The following is a 14,782-nucleotide window of genomic DNA, read 5'->3' on the forward strand; positions in this document are numbered from 1 at the left end:
TCCAGATACCATCTGGTCTAGCTTCGTGACCTGATGACCAGTTCAGCTACATCACACAATGGAGTCATGAGCCAACAGCACGCAGTTCCTGCCTACTAAAGCCTGGCTTCCCTCACTTCTATCGCTGAAAAGGATGACTTTGAAAGGGTCAGGGTTTTTTTGCTAGTGTCACTTCTTTGCTTGCTTCATCACTTCATGAGCTTTTGGGGCAGCGGAAGGGACCTTAGAGAAGGGGAGGGGATGTTTAAGGGTCTCATAACATAGGGGCTGCTGTAAAGAAGACTGCACAAGAAACAGGTCTCAGCTCTGTGTCTAATGCGCACCCCTCTTCATCTCAACCTCCATATCATTTCTAACACCTCCTAAAAATGTAGTTTTCTGGCTTGCTTTCAAGGTCCTGAGACATATTTACAAGGCACACAAAAGCAAATATCTTCTTACCTTCAGACCTGTAAAACCTGGGACCAGTTAAATCCTCATTAAATTCTCCTGGAGGACAATGTTTTATATATTGTTTAAGCATATTAAGCATCTATATCTAATTCTTTCTTCATGAAACTGATGAGAACATTTTGTAATTAGGTCATTACCACACACGGCCCAGTAGCCTGAAGATGCAGTGCATTTTTTAAAAGTAGCAGAGTTGTTATTACCGATATCAGCTTTTAGACTTTCCCAAATTAAAATGCCTCACAAAAACATAGAGAATTTCCAAGAACATCTAATCAACACCTCATACAACGGGTCAACTGAGGACTAAAACGCAAACTAAATACAAGGTAGGCTACATATTGAAGAAGAATAACAGCGTGATCATACAGGTTTTCGGTAAAACTTTTGACAGTTTCATTAAAACATGTATTAGATTCACAGAGTTACTATGCCAAGATATTACCAAACTCCTCACAGCAACTGGTAGCAAATTAACACCTAATCCTTAGAAGGAACATACCCCAGTGAATGGGCCACTATGTTACAAATAATTTCCTTCAGCCTCCCACAATGTCAGGACCAGTTGCTTTCGGTTAACTCTTAAATACCAGTCAGACTCTCATTGTACTTCAAGACAAGTCAGTGTATCAGGACCACTGAATCAAGCAACAGAAAGATGTCAGAAAGAGATTACATTAACAGTAACTTATTTTCACTGAAATGCCAAGTAAAAATAGCTGTGTTTTTGTGACAACTCCCTCTTTCTCCCCCCAAAAAGATTTTCTGCAGGTCTCAGTGCATTTCTAACAACTCATTTATCTGGTTACCATATCCAATGGAGAAATTAACCAGTTATTCTAAAATACCGCTCCAGTATCCAAAACTGTAAAAAGAAAAAGATGGATTAAAAATCCCGTCATTCCCAATCTGAAACAAATGATCAGTTACATAGATGTTACCCTTTGCTTTAGGCAGTATTTCAGCTCCACAGACAATACAATAAAGTCCTTTCTTGCAAAGCTGGTGGTGTGTTTCCTTCTAACAAGACAATACACAAATTAATGTAAATACTAGTTTGCATATAGTCACTATGCAACTATGCAGATTGAAGCATTTAAATATAAACAGAAATGTATCAAAACTGCTTCAGAGAAATATACTACTTGAAATACTCAAAGAAATCTATATGAATCAATGTTTATCATTTACACTAGCCAATAATGAAAATATACATCATGCTAAAAATGCCTAACCTAACTTAAATAGAAACACTTTCATATAAATATGAGGTGTGTTTATAGTCTATAATGCTCCAGGCTATCAAAGACTTAGTTTGGAATTTTGCAAAGGAGCCAAGGAAGATGGGTGCCCAACTCTCATTGGGTTTCAGTGTGATTATGTTCTTAAGCTTTGCAAATCCTGCCCTAAAAATTACATACTAACCAGAAATCGGAAGCACTGCTTATATTGAAACAGGAATCACATCTGTAATGAGTTATGAGCTGGACTCTGTAAGCAGTCCATATCTGCAGCTTCTCCCTGTGTTAATAGGACTTGAAAACACTCAGCCTTTTTGTTTCCCATGAGAAACATAGGTATCTATTGAGTGTGTAAATCGTAAAGATCTAGAGCAAACCATACAGACCATGAATAAGCTATTTCATCTGTATTATTTCACTGAAAAAGTTATATAATACATTGTTCTTATTTCCCTTGCACCTTAACACTTAACAGTAGCCACTTAAAATAGGTACTTTATTCTATCTACATGGTACCTTTCTTTCACAGGTGTCGGCACTTTGCCTAACTGTAGCTTTTCTTCGTCTGCATTGTCTCTGATCTTTCAATCCTTTAATAAATTCAAGATTTTATGATTATCAAGATTATTCAAAATATTTATGATTATTAAGAAGAGATCATACTTAGCTATTATATCAAAGTATGAGAGGAATTTTCAATAATTTAGCTTTTACAGATTTGGGAAGTCCAAACAAACAATTCTAGGAAAGTTGGTACATAGACTTCACTTCCTGCTATTTGCAGACTGGGCAGCAGGGTATTTAATACTGGGAATCACCATAAATATATTAACAATAGAAATAAAGAATATCCTTACCACTAACATATTAAATATCATAGTTAGTTAGATATAAAGACAAATTAAGATTGAATTTACACAGTTTTTACACGAAAAGAAACCTTGTACCCCCCCCAAAACCCAGCAGTAATACAAAGGATTATTATCCATCAGTTGTCCCAAGCAACACAGCTATGGTCAGGATTTGAGTTTAGTGAATTGGTTGACAGAGACTTTTCAAGAATAATCTAATATCTAATAGGCCAAATGCTGATATTTCAATACATATTTTAAAAAATAATACTTAAGGAGCAATTTTATATAAAATGTAGATGTTGTAAATTAATGCAAAATATTTGACATGAAGGCGGCCATGTCTTAAAGGATTTCTAATTAAAGTAAGATGAAACACAAGACCAGGAAAGGAACAATCTCCTCCAGATAAGGAAAGGAAGATGGATTTTCTTTTTTTTTTAATGTTATGGATTTAAAGACAGACAAATCTTCTGAAAAACAAATAAAGGATAGTGGTCTATGAGATGAGCAGACAAGCCACAAAGCTTAAGTGATTTCTATCATCCATTTAGATATACATAAAAAGTGGTTTGGTACAGAACACTTGTTTTAAGAAAACTGAGCTATTAGAGACTCAGGAAGATCAAGTTGATCAACTCTTGGGAATGTAGCTGCAAAGCCGCCTGCCACAGGCTGCCTCAGCATTTGCTGCGGGATGTGGGACAGTTCTAGTCTAGAAGCCAGTTACAAACAGAACCATGCCTACCCTACTAAATCCTGATATTCAATCAATTACTTAAATCTAAATTAAGTATTTTTGTCTTTAGACGTGTCATATATTTAAATTGCTATCAATATTACAGCTTGCTTCTGCCCTATCAACTGTTCAAAACCATCAGCATCCAATGATTAAGTGAATACCAGGAAACCTAAACCAAGAAAACATGATCCTTACGTGGCATCAATATAAATAAAAGCTTAACCAAATGCCTTATACCAAGTACTGCAAGATAATGCTCGTTAAAGAAATTCAACAGCATTCTTGCCATTTTTGCAAACAGGGTATCTAATTTTATAAAGATGCATTTATTGTGTAAAGAAAGGATACAATTTAAACCCTATTGATATGAACACATTCACAGCTCTGTAGAGGTGGACGTCAGAATGTTATTTAGATGAACTTCTACGGAAAATGACCAGTTAACGATTTCATCTCTGCTCTCAGTCAAAATATATAAATACCTATGAACCAATCTTAAGATTGTAAAAATCCCGGGTCTTCGTATGAATATATGATGTAAATGAACAATCTTTTCTTGAAAAATCAGGCATAGTATGTTTTATTACAGCAAAATCCTGGCTGTTTTGATTGCAATAAATGAAAGAAATGTTTAAAATACTTCAAAAAAAGTAGACTGAGGAAGATTTAAAGACCTTTAAGTACATATTTACATTGTTATACATTGCATAGAAAACGTGTTTGTGGGGCATACAAATAAGTACACATTTTGATATGAATACATACAGAATCCGACCAGAAGAAATGAGATCCTCTCACAAAAGAAAATTTTAAAGAAAACTCAACTTTAATATAAAACAAAGACCGACCTCTGAAGGAGCCTCTCATCATCATCAAATATCATAATGTTCAAATACTACTATACTACTACTACACAGCTTCTGAGAGACATTTTGACAAAAGAAATTTGAGGGAAGCAAAGTACTGAAGAATACAGCTATTTCAGTATCTAGGCTCAATCTATCATATTACTTGATCTGCAAAGATGTTGTTCTACATATTTAATTTAAAAAAAAAAAAAGCCCTAAGAAATGCAGAGAACCATAATTTGATTATATGAGTGTTTTGCTTTCTGAGAAAAACCCAAGTGTTTGATTATATTTAATGGCAGATTAATTAAATCTGTAACAGACAAACCTCCTCAACCTATAATTACAAGTCAAATGCTACTTGGGCTTCTATTTAGGATTTCTACACAATGCCCTTTTGCCACACAGTTAGGATGAAGAATCTTAATTATATCTATAGAAAACTGCATGTTGCATAACTTTCACAGTGAAAAACAAAAAAGTATAATGAAAAATCAAGTCTGATAGTAGTATATATTAAATGAGAACTAGAAAGCCATCCCTGCTCTATAGTGAGGCTATATTGTAAAGGCTGCTCACTATGTTTCCTATAGAAGCTGTCACTATGTGCTAGTATTGTTAAATAGAAAAGATGACACACCTTTATTTCGTGATCTGGAAAGATTGATTTTCCGTTTTTTGGTGTCCATCTCTTGAGATGCTATCTGCTCTGCTTTTATTTCACTAGTCATCTCTGCATTATTAACTGCACTATTCTTACTCCCCTCATTTTGCATTATTCCATGTAAACTTGTGCTTCTGTCATCATCATCATCATCAATCTTTTTTTTAGTCACACTTGGTGTTTCTGTGGTGTTGATTGCAAAAAGATCATCAGCGGCTGTGGAGTTTCCACATTCAATCCGATTTTCATTTGTATTACAGGTTGGAACCAGTGGTCTGATTTTCTGTTCCTCTGATTCTACATCATCATAGAGTTCTGGTGTGAAGTAGATACTCTCATCCTCATCTTCAGCTTCTGCAGATACGTTTAACATTGAAAGTTCAGATTTCCCTCCTGACAAAGGAAACTCACTGCAGGGCTCAACTTGAAGCTGTAGCTTATCAGGATGCTCTTCAGCAATTGCAGCCTCAGTATTTTTAACTGAAAAATTAGTTGTTTCCAAACATGATTCTGGTACACTTGGCTTATGTTCTGAAATTAATAATGACTGGCATTGATTTACACTATCAATAAGTTCACTAGCCCTATTCACATTCTTTTGTTTGCTACTAGCTGTGGACATGCAGTTCTTGGCTACAGGCAAAGGTGTTGAAGTCGGTGGTTTAAGGCAGCAATGTTCTTTCATAATATCAGCACTAGTCCAACCATTCTTTTTTTCTCTCTCTATTTTAGTTGCTGGCATTTTGGGTGTGGAGTCCATATGTTTTCTTCTTTGTGTTACATGGTGAGAATGACTCTCGACATCAACTTTCTGGCCACCTGTGAAAAATCACAAAACATTAATTAATTGGATATGCCTTGCCCCCACTGATTTACAGCATGTTTAGCACATCAAAATTACCACTGTTTTATTAGGTTTACAGTTATTTTATAATACTCATTAAGATCCAATACAAACAAAAGCCCAGATGTTACAACTATCTTTGCACATGAATAGTCTCAATTAAATCAATAGATTAACTGGCATATGTAAAGTTTGAGTAAAACATGACTGGGTTTTAAATTTGTAACTTTTTATTATTGTGCTCTTATGTTACTTACATCTTTCTTGCCTGAAATAGTCATAAGCTTTCCTAAAATTTAGTAATGGATAGAAATATACTTGTAAAGCTGGTACCAGAAGAGATTATATGAAAGGTGTCTCACAACAATGTCTAAACAACAGATGTAGCTTGAACCAAGGCACTCATCTTGCAATAATACCAATTTTTATGTGTTTTAAATTAACTTCATAGTTTTCAATGGAAGAAGAAATTTAAGTGAAAACATTTTTGATTCTACTATAAACTTATTGAACATCATCAATTTTTTTAAGACAACCAGATGGAATGACAATTAATTTCAGTCTGTTGAGCACAGCTCATACACATTTATGAATAACTATCATTTTGCACCATAGCACTTCTGTAAAGTTAAAAACCATTTGTTTCTTCAAAAAAAGATGCAACTTCACATTTTAAAATGTTAATGAAGTTTTTTCCACAGGAAATGAACATACTTTGTTTCATTGTTGTCGTGATGTTACTTGGCTGATTTGATGCTGTAGGATTAACTGAGCTGATGGTTGTAGTAAAATTAACTTCTGGAACCAAACTTTTCTCCTCACTTTTAGCAGGAACATCTGGTGACAGATGAATAGTTGTCTCCTGTTGAGAGGCTTGTGACAGGTCTTTTGGGTTTGAAGGTACATGGATAAGTTCACTGCTGCACTCTGATGAACAATCAATGCTCTTCTGGTTTCTTACAGCAAATGCATGCAAGGATTCAAGTGCACTACCAAAATTTTCATGGTGCTGGATTTGTTGCCGAATCCATTTAGATAATCCTAAAAAAAATAAATAAATTAAAAAAAAGAGTGTTACTACAAAACTACATCATCTATACCAGGTATTTCATATCAGTACATAGTACCTTAATATTGCAAATACTTTTACATATGTATAAACAGATTCATAAAGATTTCAAGAAGTTGCTCGTGAAAGTAAGATAATGCATGTCGTGCTTTCCAGGGCTGGGAACTTGATTTAATCAATGGTAGTATTCTGATGAGTAATACTAACAATATCATTCCTTTTAATAAAAAGACCTTTACCTTTTTTACTAATACTTTTTTTAAGTTCAAACTGCTGCTTTGCAAAAACATCATTATACTTCTCTTATGCCTGGGTGTTCATTTTGCTTGTTGTCATGAATTATTAAAAAGCAACTTACACAGAGTACAGCTATTTATTATCATACCGACAAGGTCTGACAAAAATTAGAATATAATGAAGTTTTTACAACTTTATTTCAGATTAAGTAACAGTAACTCAGATATTCAGAAAGAATCACAAATGCCCGATAGCTAAAATATAATACAATATGCTCTTATACAGCAATAATTTTAAAAATTCTCGAATACCAGACATCTTGAGCATAATAGCTGTTTAGATTATGTTGGAACACACAACAGTGAAGTAAAAACTAACCTTCTTGATTTTAAAAAGTGTTTTTAAACCCATTTAAATATTCTTTTAATAACAACAAAAAAAATCCCAGAGAACTTGATTCTTCTGTGAAGTTTTACTTTTTAGAAGTACTAATCTTATCAAGTCTTGAACATATAGATTATGTGTATTACTATATGAATTACTTCTGTTTCCTTAGATAATTTAAATGTATTTTTAGTACAGACATGTCAGAAAAGCAGTTTGACTCGTACTACAGTAGCTGAGCTCCACCTGCTGACTAGACTGCAACATTATCTGTTTACATCATCTTTTTGCCCATGTCTTCTAACCAGGGCAGGAACAAATATACATAATGCATTCCTAAGCAATTTTTTTTTATTATTACTTTTTATTTATTTATTAAGGTTGTGTGCATAACCTGTTTCATTTTATCTGCATTTATTTCTAGCCAGTATAAAAATGCAAACAGAAAATAACTTCTTGCATATTGAGCATTTGGTGGTTCCAAATGGCACAACCTTTACCTGGTTCTTACCTAAAAAGCCAGAATGTTAAATTCAGACTGCCAACCCTAATCATTAAAGCTCCCTATAGGCAGAAAGTATACACCCACTAGAGTCTTATCCAAAGTCCAAATAAAAATCTAGTAACTATTTTTAATACATACATATATATACACATATATACACATGCATATATACATACATTACATATACTTAATATGCAAAGATTGAGAGTCCTTAAGTTTTTGTAGGTCCCATTTTAAGAAAGAATTCTCAAATTCTGCACACTGAAATTTCTATATCATTACCTGTATATCCAAAAGGGGAAAGAAATTGAATACACTGAGCATTGGTATCAACATGTTTCAGTGTATTTAATGAACTAGCAATACACCAGGCCACAGTTTTAGAGTTTTCAGTTTCAGCTGCACAATTTGAGTTCAATGGATATATTTCATTATGACTTTTCCTACTTACCTGTATTTGTATAACCATACTTCTGTAATCTTGATTTTTCACTATTTGTTAATATTAGGAACTTTCCCAGAAAGATTTTTACAACTTACCAGTTATGTACTTATTAGGGTTATTCCGGAAGCGGTCATCAACTAAAATAAGAGCACCCCAGTCATTCCTATGTCTTATACACCTATAAGTGAGCAACAAAAAAGAGTGTATATATAATTAGAGTCCATATAGTAAAAAACTGTGGGGATCTGACAACAGGGATTGCAATGAGTCAGCTAGAATATGCAAAAAAATACAGGAAGTGCTTTCGCACTGTCTTGCACCAAAAATTTTTATGGATGTCATGGAAGCTTAATTTTTCTTCAGTTCTTGAATTTACTATATGAAAACAGGTAAATTAAAAAATCCTACACAAATATTCAGCAGCTAATCAAACTACACGTCATTTGCTTTCCACTCTTAACTGGGTAGTGCAAAGACTGAGAGGAGAACCTGTAAAAGTGTAGAAGAAAAGAAAATAGACTGATGTAACTGCAAGTAGTTTTTTAAATAACTATACACTTTTTTGCTTCTAAACCACATTATTCCTAACTCTCTTTAATGAAATGAATAATGCTACAGATCAAAGCCGTGAGCCATACCATTGAGTTCATAATTCAGTTGTTAGAGGCCTACAGAAATAATCCAATAGTCACTTTACATGTGTTGATATTATTTCTAATATTATTTGGATTTCTATACTGCCTGCCAGAAAAAAAATTATTAAAGAACAGTGATAACAAAAATGAAATAGTTTAGGGTTATTATCCCCATTGTATAAGAAGAGGACAATTTTTGAAGATGATGTTTACAAAATGTACATACAACCACAAGTGTATCAGACTCAGGGCTTAAAATGGGAGTGATGAGGCTAGCTCTCCAAAGAAATATTATTTATTTATATTTGAAGTTTTTCCATGATAAGAAAAGCTACCAAAACATGTTTAAGAAATAGATTTCTTCCAACCTCCCATTTTTTCATTGCTTTAATAAAAGTTCTTTCAACTCACAGTTTAAATGAATTATGCCCACCGGAGACATATCCCACACTTTTAGAAAAAGTAGCACTGCAAGGAATTCATAGCGTGATTGTCACCTGGCCATACACACCATCTGTTATATTCCCAAAGGCTATTTCATTTCATGAACTTGTGTTACTTCATATAATGTAAGAGCACTAAATTAAGAGAAAAGTGCCAGATTGAAGACTATCATGCTTCTGCTCACTTCTGTCCCTGCAGGCATCATTGCAATAAGAAGCCTGCCTATCTACTATATAACTTAGTATCAACTTAGTAGACTGTTCTGGTTTTATAAAAATAGTCATCATACACTGTCATCATTCCCCAGATCTCAGTTTAGTAAGAGCTTAGACTGATGGTATTATACACAATTTATAGAATGGAAGTCTATTTTCTCCATTTAAGTTTAGACTAGCATAATTCAATTCAAATGATAAACTATACAATAAGCAATTTTCACTAAAACTAAACTTAAGTTAAAACTTATTTCACAGTGACAAAATTTCTAATTTATTTCTTACTATTGGCATCCCACAACTTAGAGTTTTCTAAACAAATTTTAACTAATGCTTTTACTCTCCGAAGAGGAATCTAAGAAATCAGACCTGTAAGAATTTACAATGAGATTTTACTAATGTAGTCTATTTTCTCTCAATTTTCTTTCTAAACCTTCATTATGTCATCACATTTGTATTAGGTCTAATTCAAATAACAAGAGTCTTCCAGCTGATGTTTCTCCTCTTATCTATAAATCTGTGTCTATACCTCTATATATCTATGACAGATGTATGGCATCTATGACATAGATGACAGATAGCTATATTTATCTATGTATATAATAATTTTGTTGGAGAAGGATGAATTAATTCTATCCCGTTAATAAAATTTGGGAGGAATTTTTTCATTTGAGAAAGTAAGCTATACTACTTCTTCTAAACCTGCAAAGAGATCAGTGAGCATGATAATTGAATTGACCTTTTGCAAAGGTCTGAGAAAACCCCCCACTATTTCTCCCTTTCAACAATACTTGTAGGCTAAACATCAAACAACTGTTCCAAGCCCACCAAGAGTGTGAACAATCAGTACATTTGAAAAGGCCTAAGAATTTTCATTTGGTTTATAAGCTCAAGAACTATTTATCTCTGCAAATGCTTTCCTTTCTGTATTTCTGGACTACAAGCAATAAAACCTGCAACCAAACTAAAGTGGATTCTGAATGTAAAACAAAAACTCTGAATTATCACAATGCTCAAATGCACAACAGACTGAAAACCAGACAGTTGCCAGTACAGAACAGCTGAAGACCTGATTTATCCCCTTTGTATTAACAGTGAGGAATTAATCCTTACAGATGTCACAAAAAAAAGTTCCACAAATACATTTTTTTTTTTTTTTTTTTTTTTTTAAATTATGTTCAGTTTACTCACCTTCCCAGGGCTTGGTTCAGAGCCCTATAAGCTTGAATTTCATACCACTGACTCCCTGGTAAAAGGCCTCTTGTACTTTTGTGCTGGTCATTGTACTTCCTCTTTAATTCAACCTAAGAAAGAAATCATAAAATATTGTTTTTAATAATGATGTTGAAAAGGAAATATTCTCAAAAGGGAAAACAAGCAAACATTGATTAAATAAGTGAATATGTAAAGTGTGTTTCAGTGTTCCAACTTTGTATTTTACATACTAACCAATATGGCTTTTACCCTTCTAAAGTTATTCTTAACACGTGATCTGTTCCAGTAATTTATATGTAATAACACAACCACCACACACTTATCCAAATCTCTCTGTTAGCAAAAGAAGGATAAGCTGTTCACACAGGCAAAACACCCAGATACAAGTAAATGGACTAACTAGACCACAGTTTTATTTGCTCATCTGGAAGTAAATGATACAATGGAGATCTTTATCCTTTCCTTTCTCACAAACTCTGACTCCTAATCTATTGCTGGGACCAGACCATACTTTTCCCAAGTGAGGGTTAAGCAAATATAACCCCTTCTACTACAGAAGCTAAGAAAGTACTTTAAAGACAGAGTGGCCTTGCCAAAGTACCAGAAGTCAGCAATACCAACTCTAATTCCGAGCTTGGCACCACCTTCTGCGGTTTGGAAACAAACGTTTCACTGGCTAAATGCGAGGAAAAGGCAGCAGCTAAAGTTTGCAGGCCCATGGGCTAGCATAAGGCAGAAAAGAGCATGCCCCTCTTTTTTTAAAAATGCTCTCTCTTAGCTGCTGCAAGAGCAGATCTGGTATCAACTGCAAAAGAAACCCCCTGCGCTCCCCTTTCTAATCATATGGATAACTACACATACAATGCCTGATCTGAATTTGAACAAGAATTTGTATTTGGACATTATACACAGTTACAACATACATCAAAAGAATTTATTATTGGGGGGTGGACAGTGGACTGAATTTTATTTTTTTTAAATAAACCTAAAACTACACCAAAAAGGGTCTTTCCATTGCTCTTTTGTAAAGTATTAACCTTTCTAAACTGACAAGTGAAAGGACACGCTTCAGGAGAGAAAACAGCAGACTTCTAACCTCTTCTGACAGGTAACTTTCAAGTTGCATTCGGATAAGAAATTTTATTTTAAGTACTTATGCCCTTTAAATTGCCTGTCAAATTTACAAATTCAATCTTTACAGCCAGAAAGTAAATTCAGTTTGATTTCACAGATTTAATATTTGTTCCAGTCACTCAGAATTTATTGACTAGCATGTGAGGTTTCCTTTGTAATTTTCAAAACAGAAGATGATTTCTTCTGAACTTTTTATGTACATTAAAACCATTCCTTAAAAAGGAACTTAGGCATATCTGTGCATTCCTACAAATGGAAATACTATGTGGAGAAACAAAAGGATACTCCTCACCATTTGAAATGAGTTATGGTGTCAGAAAATTTCACTGAAGTCTTTAAAACATAACCAAAGACAATATGCTCCTGTACATACTTTGCATTTGTCTTCTAGTCCTGGTAAGTTTTCTAACAATTTCCTCTTTTGAAGTATTTATTATCACTAAGATTTTGGCCAATTGCAATAAATGTAGCTTTACCACAATTTCTTACTTTGCTAGCAGACTGTTCAAAACAGTATTAGAATAAGTAGTTATGTGTCTGATGATAAAAACTACAACATTTTTAATTATGTGCATAAAGCCACTGAAGCAACAGGAGAACTCAACCATTCAGATCATCTGCATTGTATTGCATTACCCTGTGAATAAAATACATTACTTTTACATTCTTCTAACACGTTAGCATTATGCAAAGGTATACTGCTTGTACTGCACATCAACAATGACATTTCATTTCTGAAATTATATAAAAATCCACATTCTCTTGGTCTAAATGTGTGATGTATTTTTAAAACCTATCTTTTCTATCTTAATTAAAAAAGGGTTAACAGAAAATAAACATTCTGTTTTCTCACTTAAATGATCATGTCTCAGCATGAGATGACGACTTACATTGCTGAGAGTTCAGTTTTCATTATAAGTCTACTAAAGGTAAAAGGCCAGGGCATGTCATTTTAATGCAATCAGAATCTATTTCATTGTATAACTCTTACATTATCAAGCATCAAATCAACGCCCAATTCAAAATGACATGTTACATATGTGAAAAAGCCAGTCTCTCCTGCTAGCAAATATCCTAAATGTGCAGTAAACCACAGGCTAGAAGGGATTAGTTAAAATGTCAAAAGACAGCCTTTTACTTTTACCTGTTCATCCTTAAAAATATAGTCTTAGCTATCAGGCATGCTTTACAGACAAATAGCTTCAGCAAGCAGCAGCAGAAGGCCTGTGGCAAGCTCTGCCATCTTGTAGCTGTCAGACAGATTAGTCTTTGATCTATCTGGGAGGTCACGGTCACATTCACATTAACTGAAGTCTAACAACATTATACCTGCTAACCTCTCGTTCTTTTAATGCTTAATTAGTTCGACATGTTTCACTATGGAATATCAACTGAGAAATACCAACAAAAAATAAATGCCATGAACAAATATTTTTTTATATGACTTGGAAAAATATTTTGAGGCAGCTTCTGTATAATTCAAAAGAATTTCCAAGCGTATTCTTCAATCAAAATTAGCAATACAAGTTTTCCTTCGATGACAACAACATTAAACAACATTCATTATATTAAGATTTTAAGTGTTTGATAAACCACAAAAAAAAGTTACTTGTGGTAACATTGCTTCACATGAAGAAACTCAGACTTATTTAGGATTCAAGTGATATATAAGTACATGAAGTGAATTTATACTGTGATGACCATGGACTGTATCGGTTAGCTTATGGCACGAAGCTCAGAAGACGAGCTCAAAAACTAGAGCTTGTTTTTGAACCTCCAAATAACCTGCAAATTCAGATACAGAAGCCTGCTGCATGCCTTTTTAGCAACATGCCAGGCTGAACCAGGTTTATTAAAAATTAACAAAAACATGGCTATATTTAATAGCAAGGTATACAAATATCAATCTATTATGAACTATTGGTTTCTACAGAAAAACAAATGACTAGACAATAAAATTAAAGCACCATTTTCTCCTTTAAATTGAGTTCTTTCCATTCCATAAATATAAAGCTTCTCCTTGTTTTGCAGTCATAATTACAACTGACATAAGGAAATGTGAAACACAATTTCAGTACAATTTAGTTATCTTCAGCTACAGGCTTGCACAGCATCCTACATGCTAATTTACCTGTTAAGAAGTTTTAAGGAGAAAGCATTTAACCTACAAAGAATAAAAACTACTGTGCTACACAATTAATTACTTTTTTAAAAGTTTACTTCAGTAAAAACAAGCAGATGGTCCAGCAGACACTCATCCAGAATCATTTTCTCTCAGCCAAAGAACAGGACCTTAGACCTAAAGAGCTAATAGCAAAGCCTAGCAGGACTGGATAACGTGCATTTGGGGCAGTTACTATTCATAATCAGAATACTGTAAACCTGTTTATCAGCACTAGTATCACAATATGAAGGCTGAATGGGCTAAGCCACAGTATAAAATTTTTTGGTTTGTGCGATTTAAATAAGCAAAATAAACTGTGTTTGTTTTACTTCATCTGGCAAAGTTACAAGATTTTTTCTTTTAGATGCATTACTTTATTTAACCAAATGCAGTGCTATACTTTGCTTTCTAGAAACAAACAAAAAAATCCTAAGATGTTACTAATGGTTAACAAGCCAGGCCTGTTCTTTGACAAGGCATCACTTCACAAACATCTTCAACTGTCTCCTATTTTCTCTGGTAGATTAAAAATGACCTCCAGTTTGTAACCTGTGGGATTACAAACCAGATTACCCAGAATTCTAAAGACAAGACAGAAATTCATGAATACAATGGCACTATTGTGAGCGGTTAAACAGAGCACTCATCTAAACCTGCACTTCTCTTTACATCAGCACTCAGCAGTGTTGTGACAG

The 14,782-nt window shown here is 33.8% G+C and overlaps 1 protein-coding gene across 3 annotated transcripts in view; it reads right to left on the reverse strand.

Annotated features, from left to right (window-relative positions):
- Window positions 1-1,361: 1,361 nt before the first annotated feature.
- BRIP1 (BRCA1 interacting helicase 1) overlaps window positions 1,362-14,782 on the reverse strand; it is a 66,626-nt gene continuing 53,205 nt past the window's right edge. For 2 of the 3 annotated variants that reach the window (XM_052802929.1, XM_052802928.1), the window contains 5 exons: window positions 10,766-10,878; window positions 8,376-8,458; window positions 6,355-6,681; window positions 4,773-5,615; window positions 1,362-2,281 (listed from right to left, as the gene is read on the reverse strand). In XM_052802929.1, the coding sequence (XP_052658889.1) occupies window positions 2,193-2,281; window positions 4,773-5,615; window positions 6,355-6,681; window positions 8,376-8,458; window positions 10,766-10,878 (1,455 nt within the window). In that variant the 3' untranslated portion in view covers window positions 1,362-2,192. Of the gene's footprint in view, window positions 2,282-3,032; window positions 5,616-6,354; window positions 6,682-8,375; window positions 8,459-10,765; window positions 10,879-14,782 lie in introns of those variants that run through there. The other variant, XM_052802930.1, reaches the window with a different exon arrangement.

This window comes from Harpia harpyja, chromosome 12 (genome assembly GCF_026419915.1).
Source record: "Harpia harpyja isolate bHarHar1 chromosome 12, bHarHar1 primary haplotype, whole genome shotgun sequence".
Lineage (NCBI taxonomy): Eukaryota > Metazoa > Chordata > Aves > Accipitriformes > Accipitridae > Harpia > Harpia harpyja.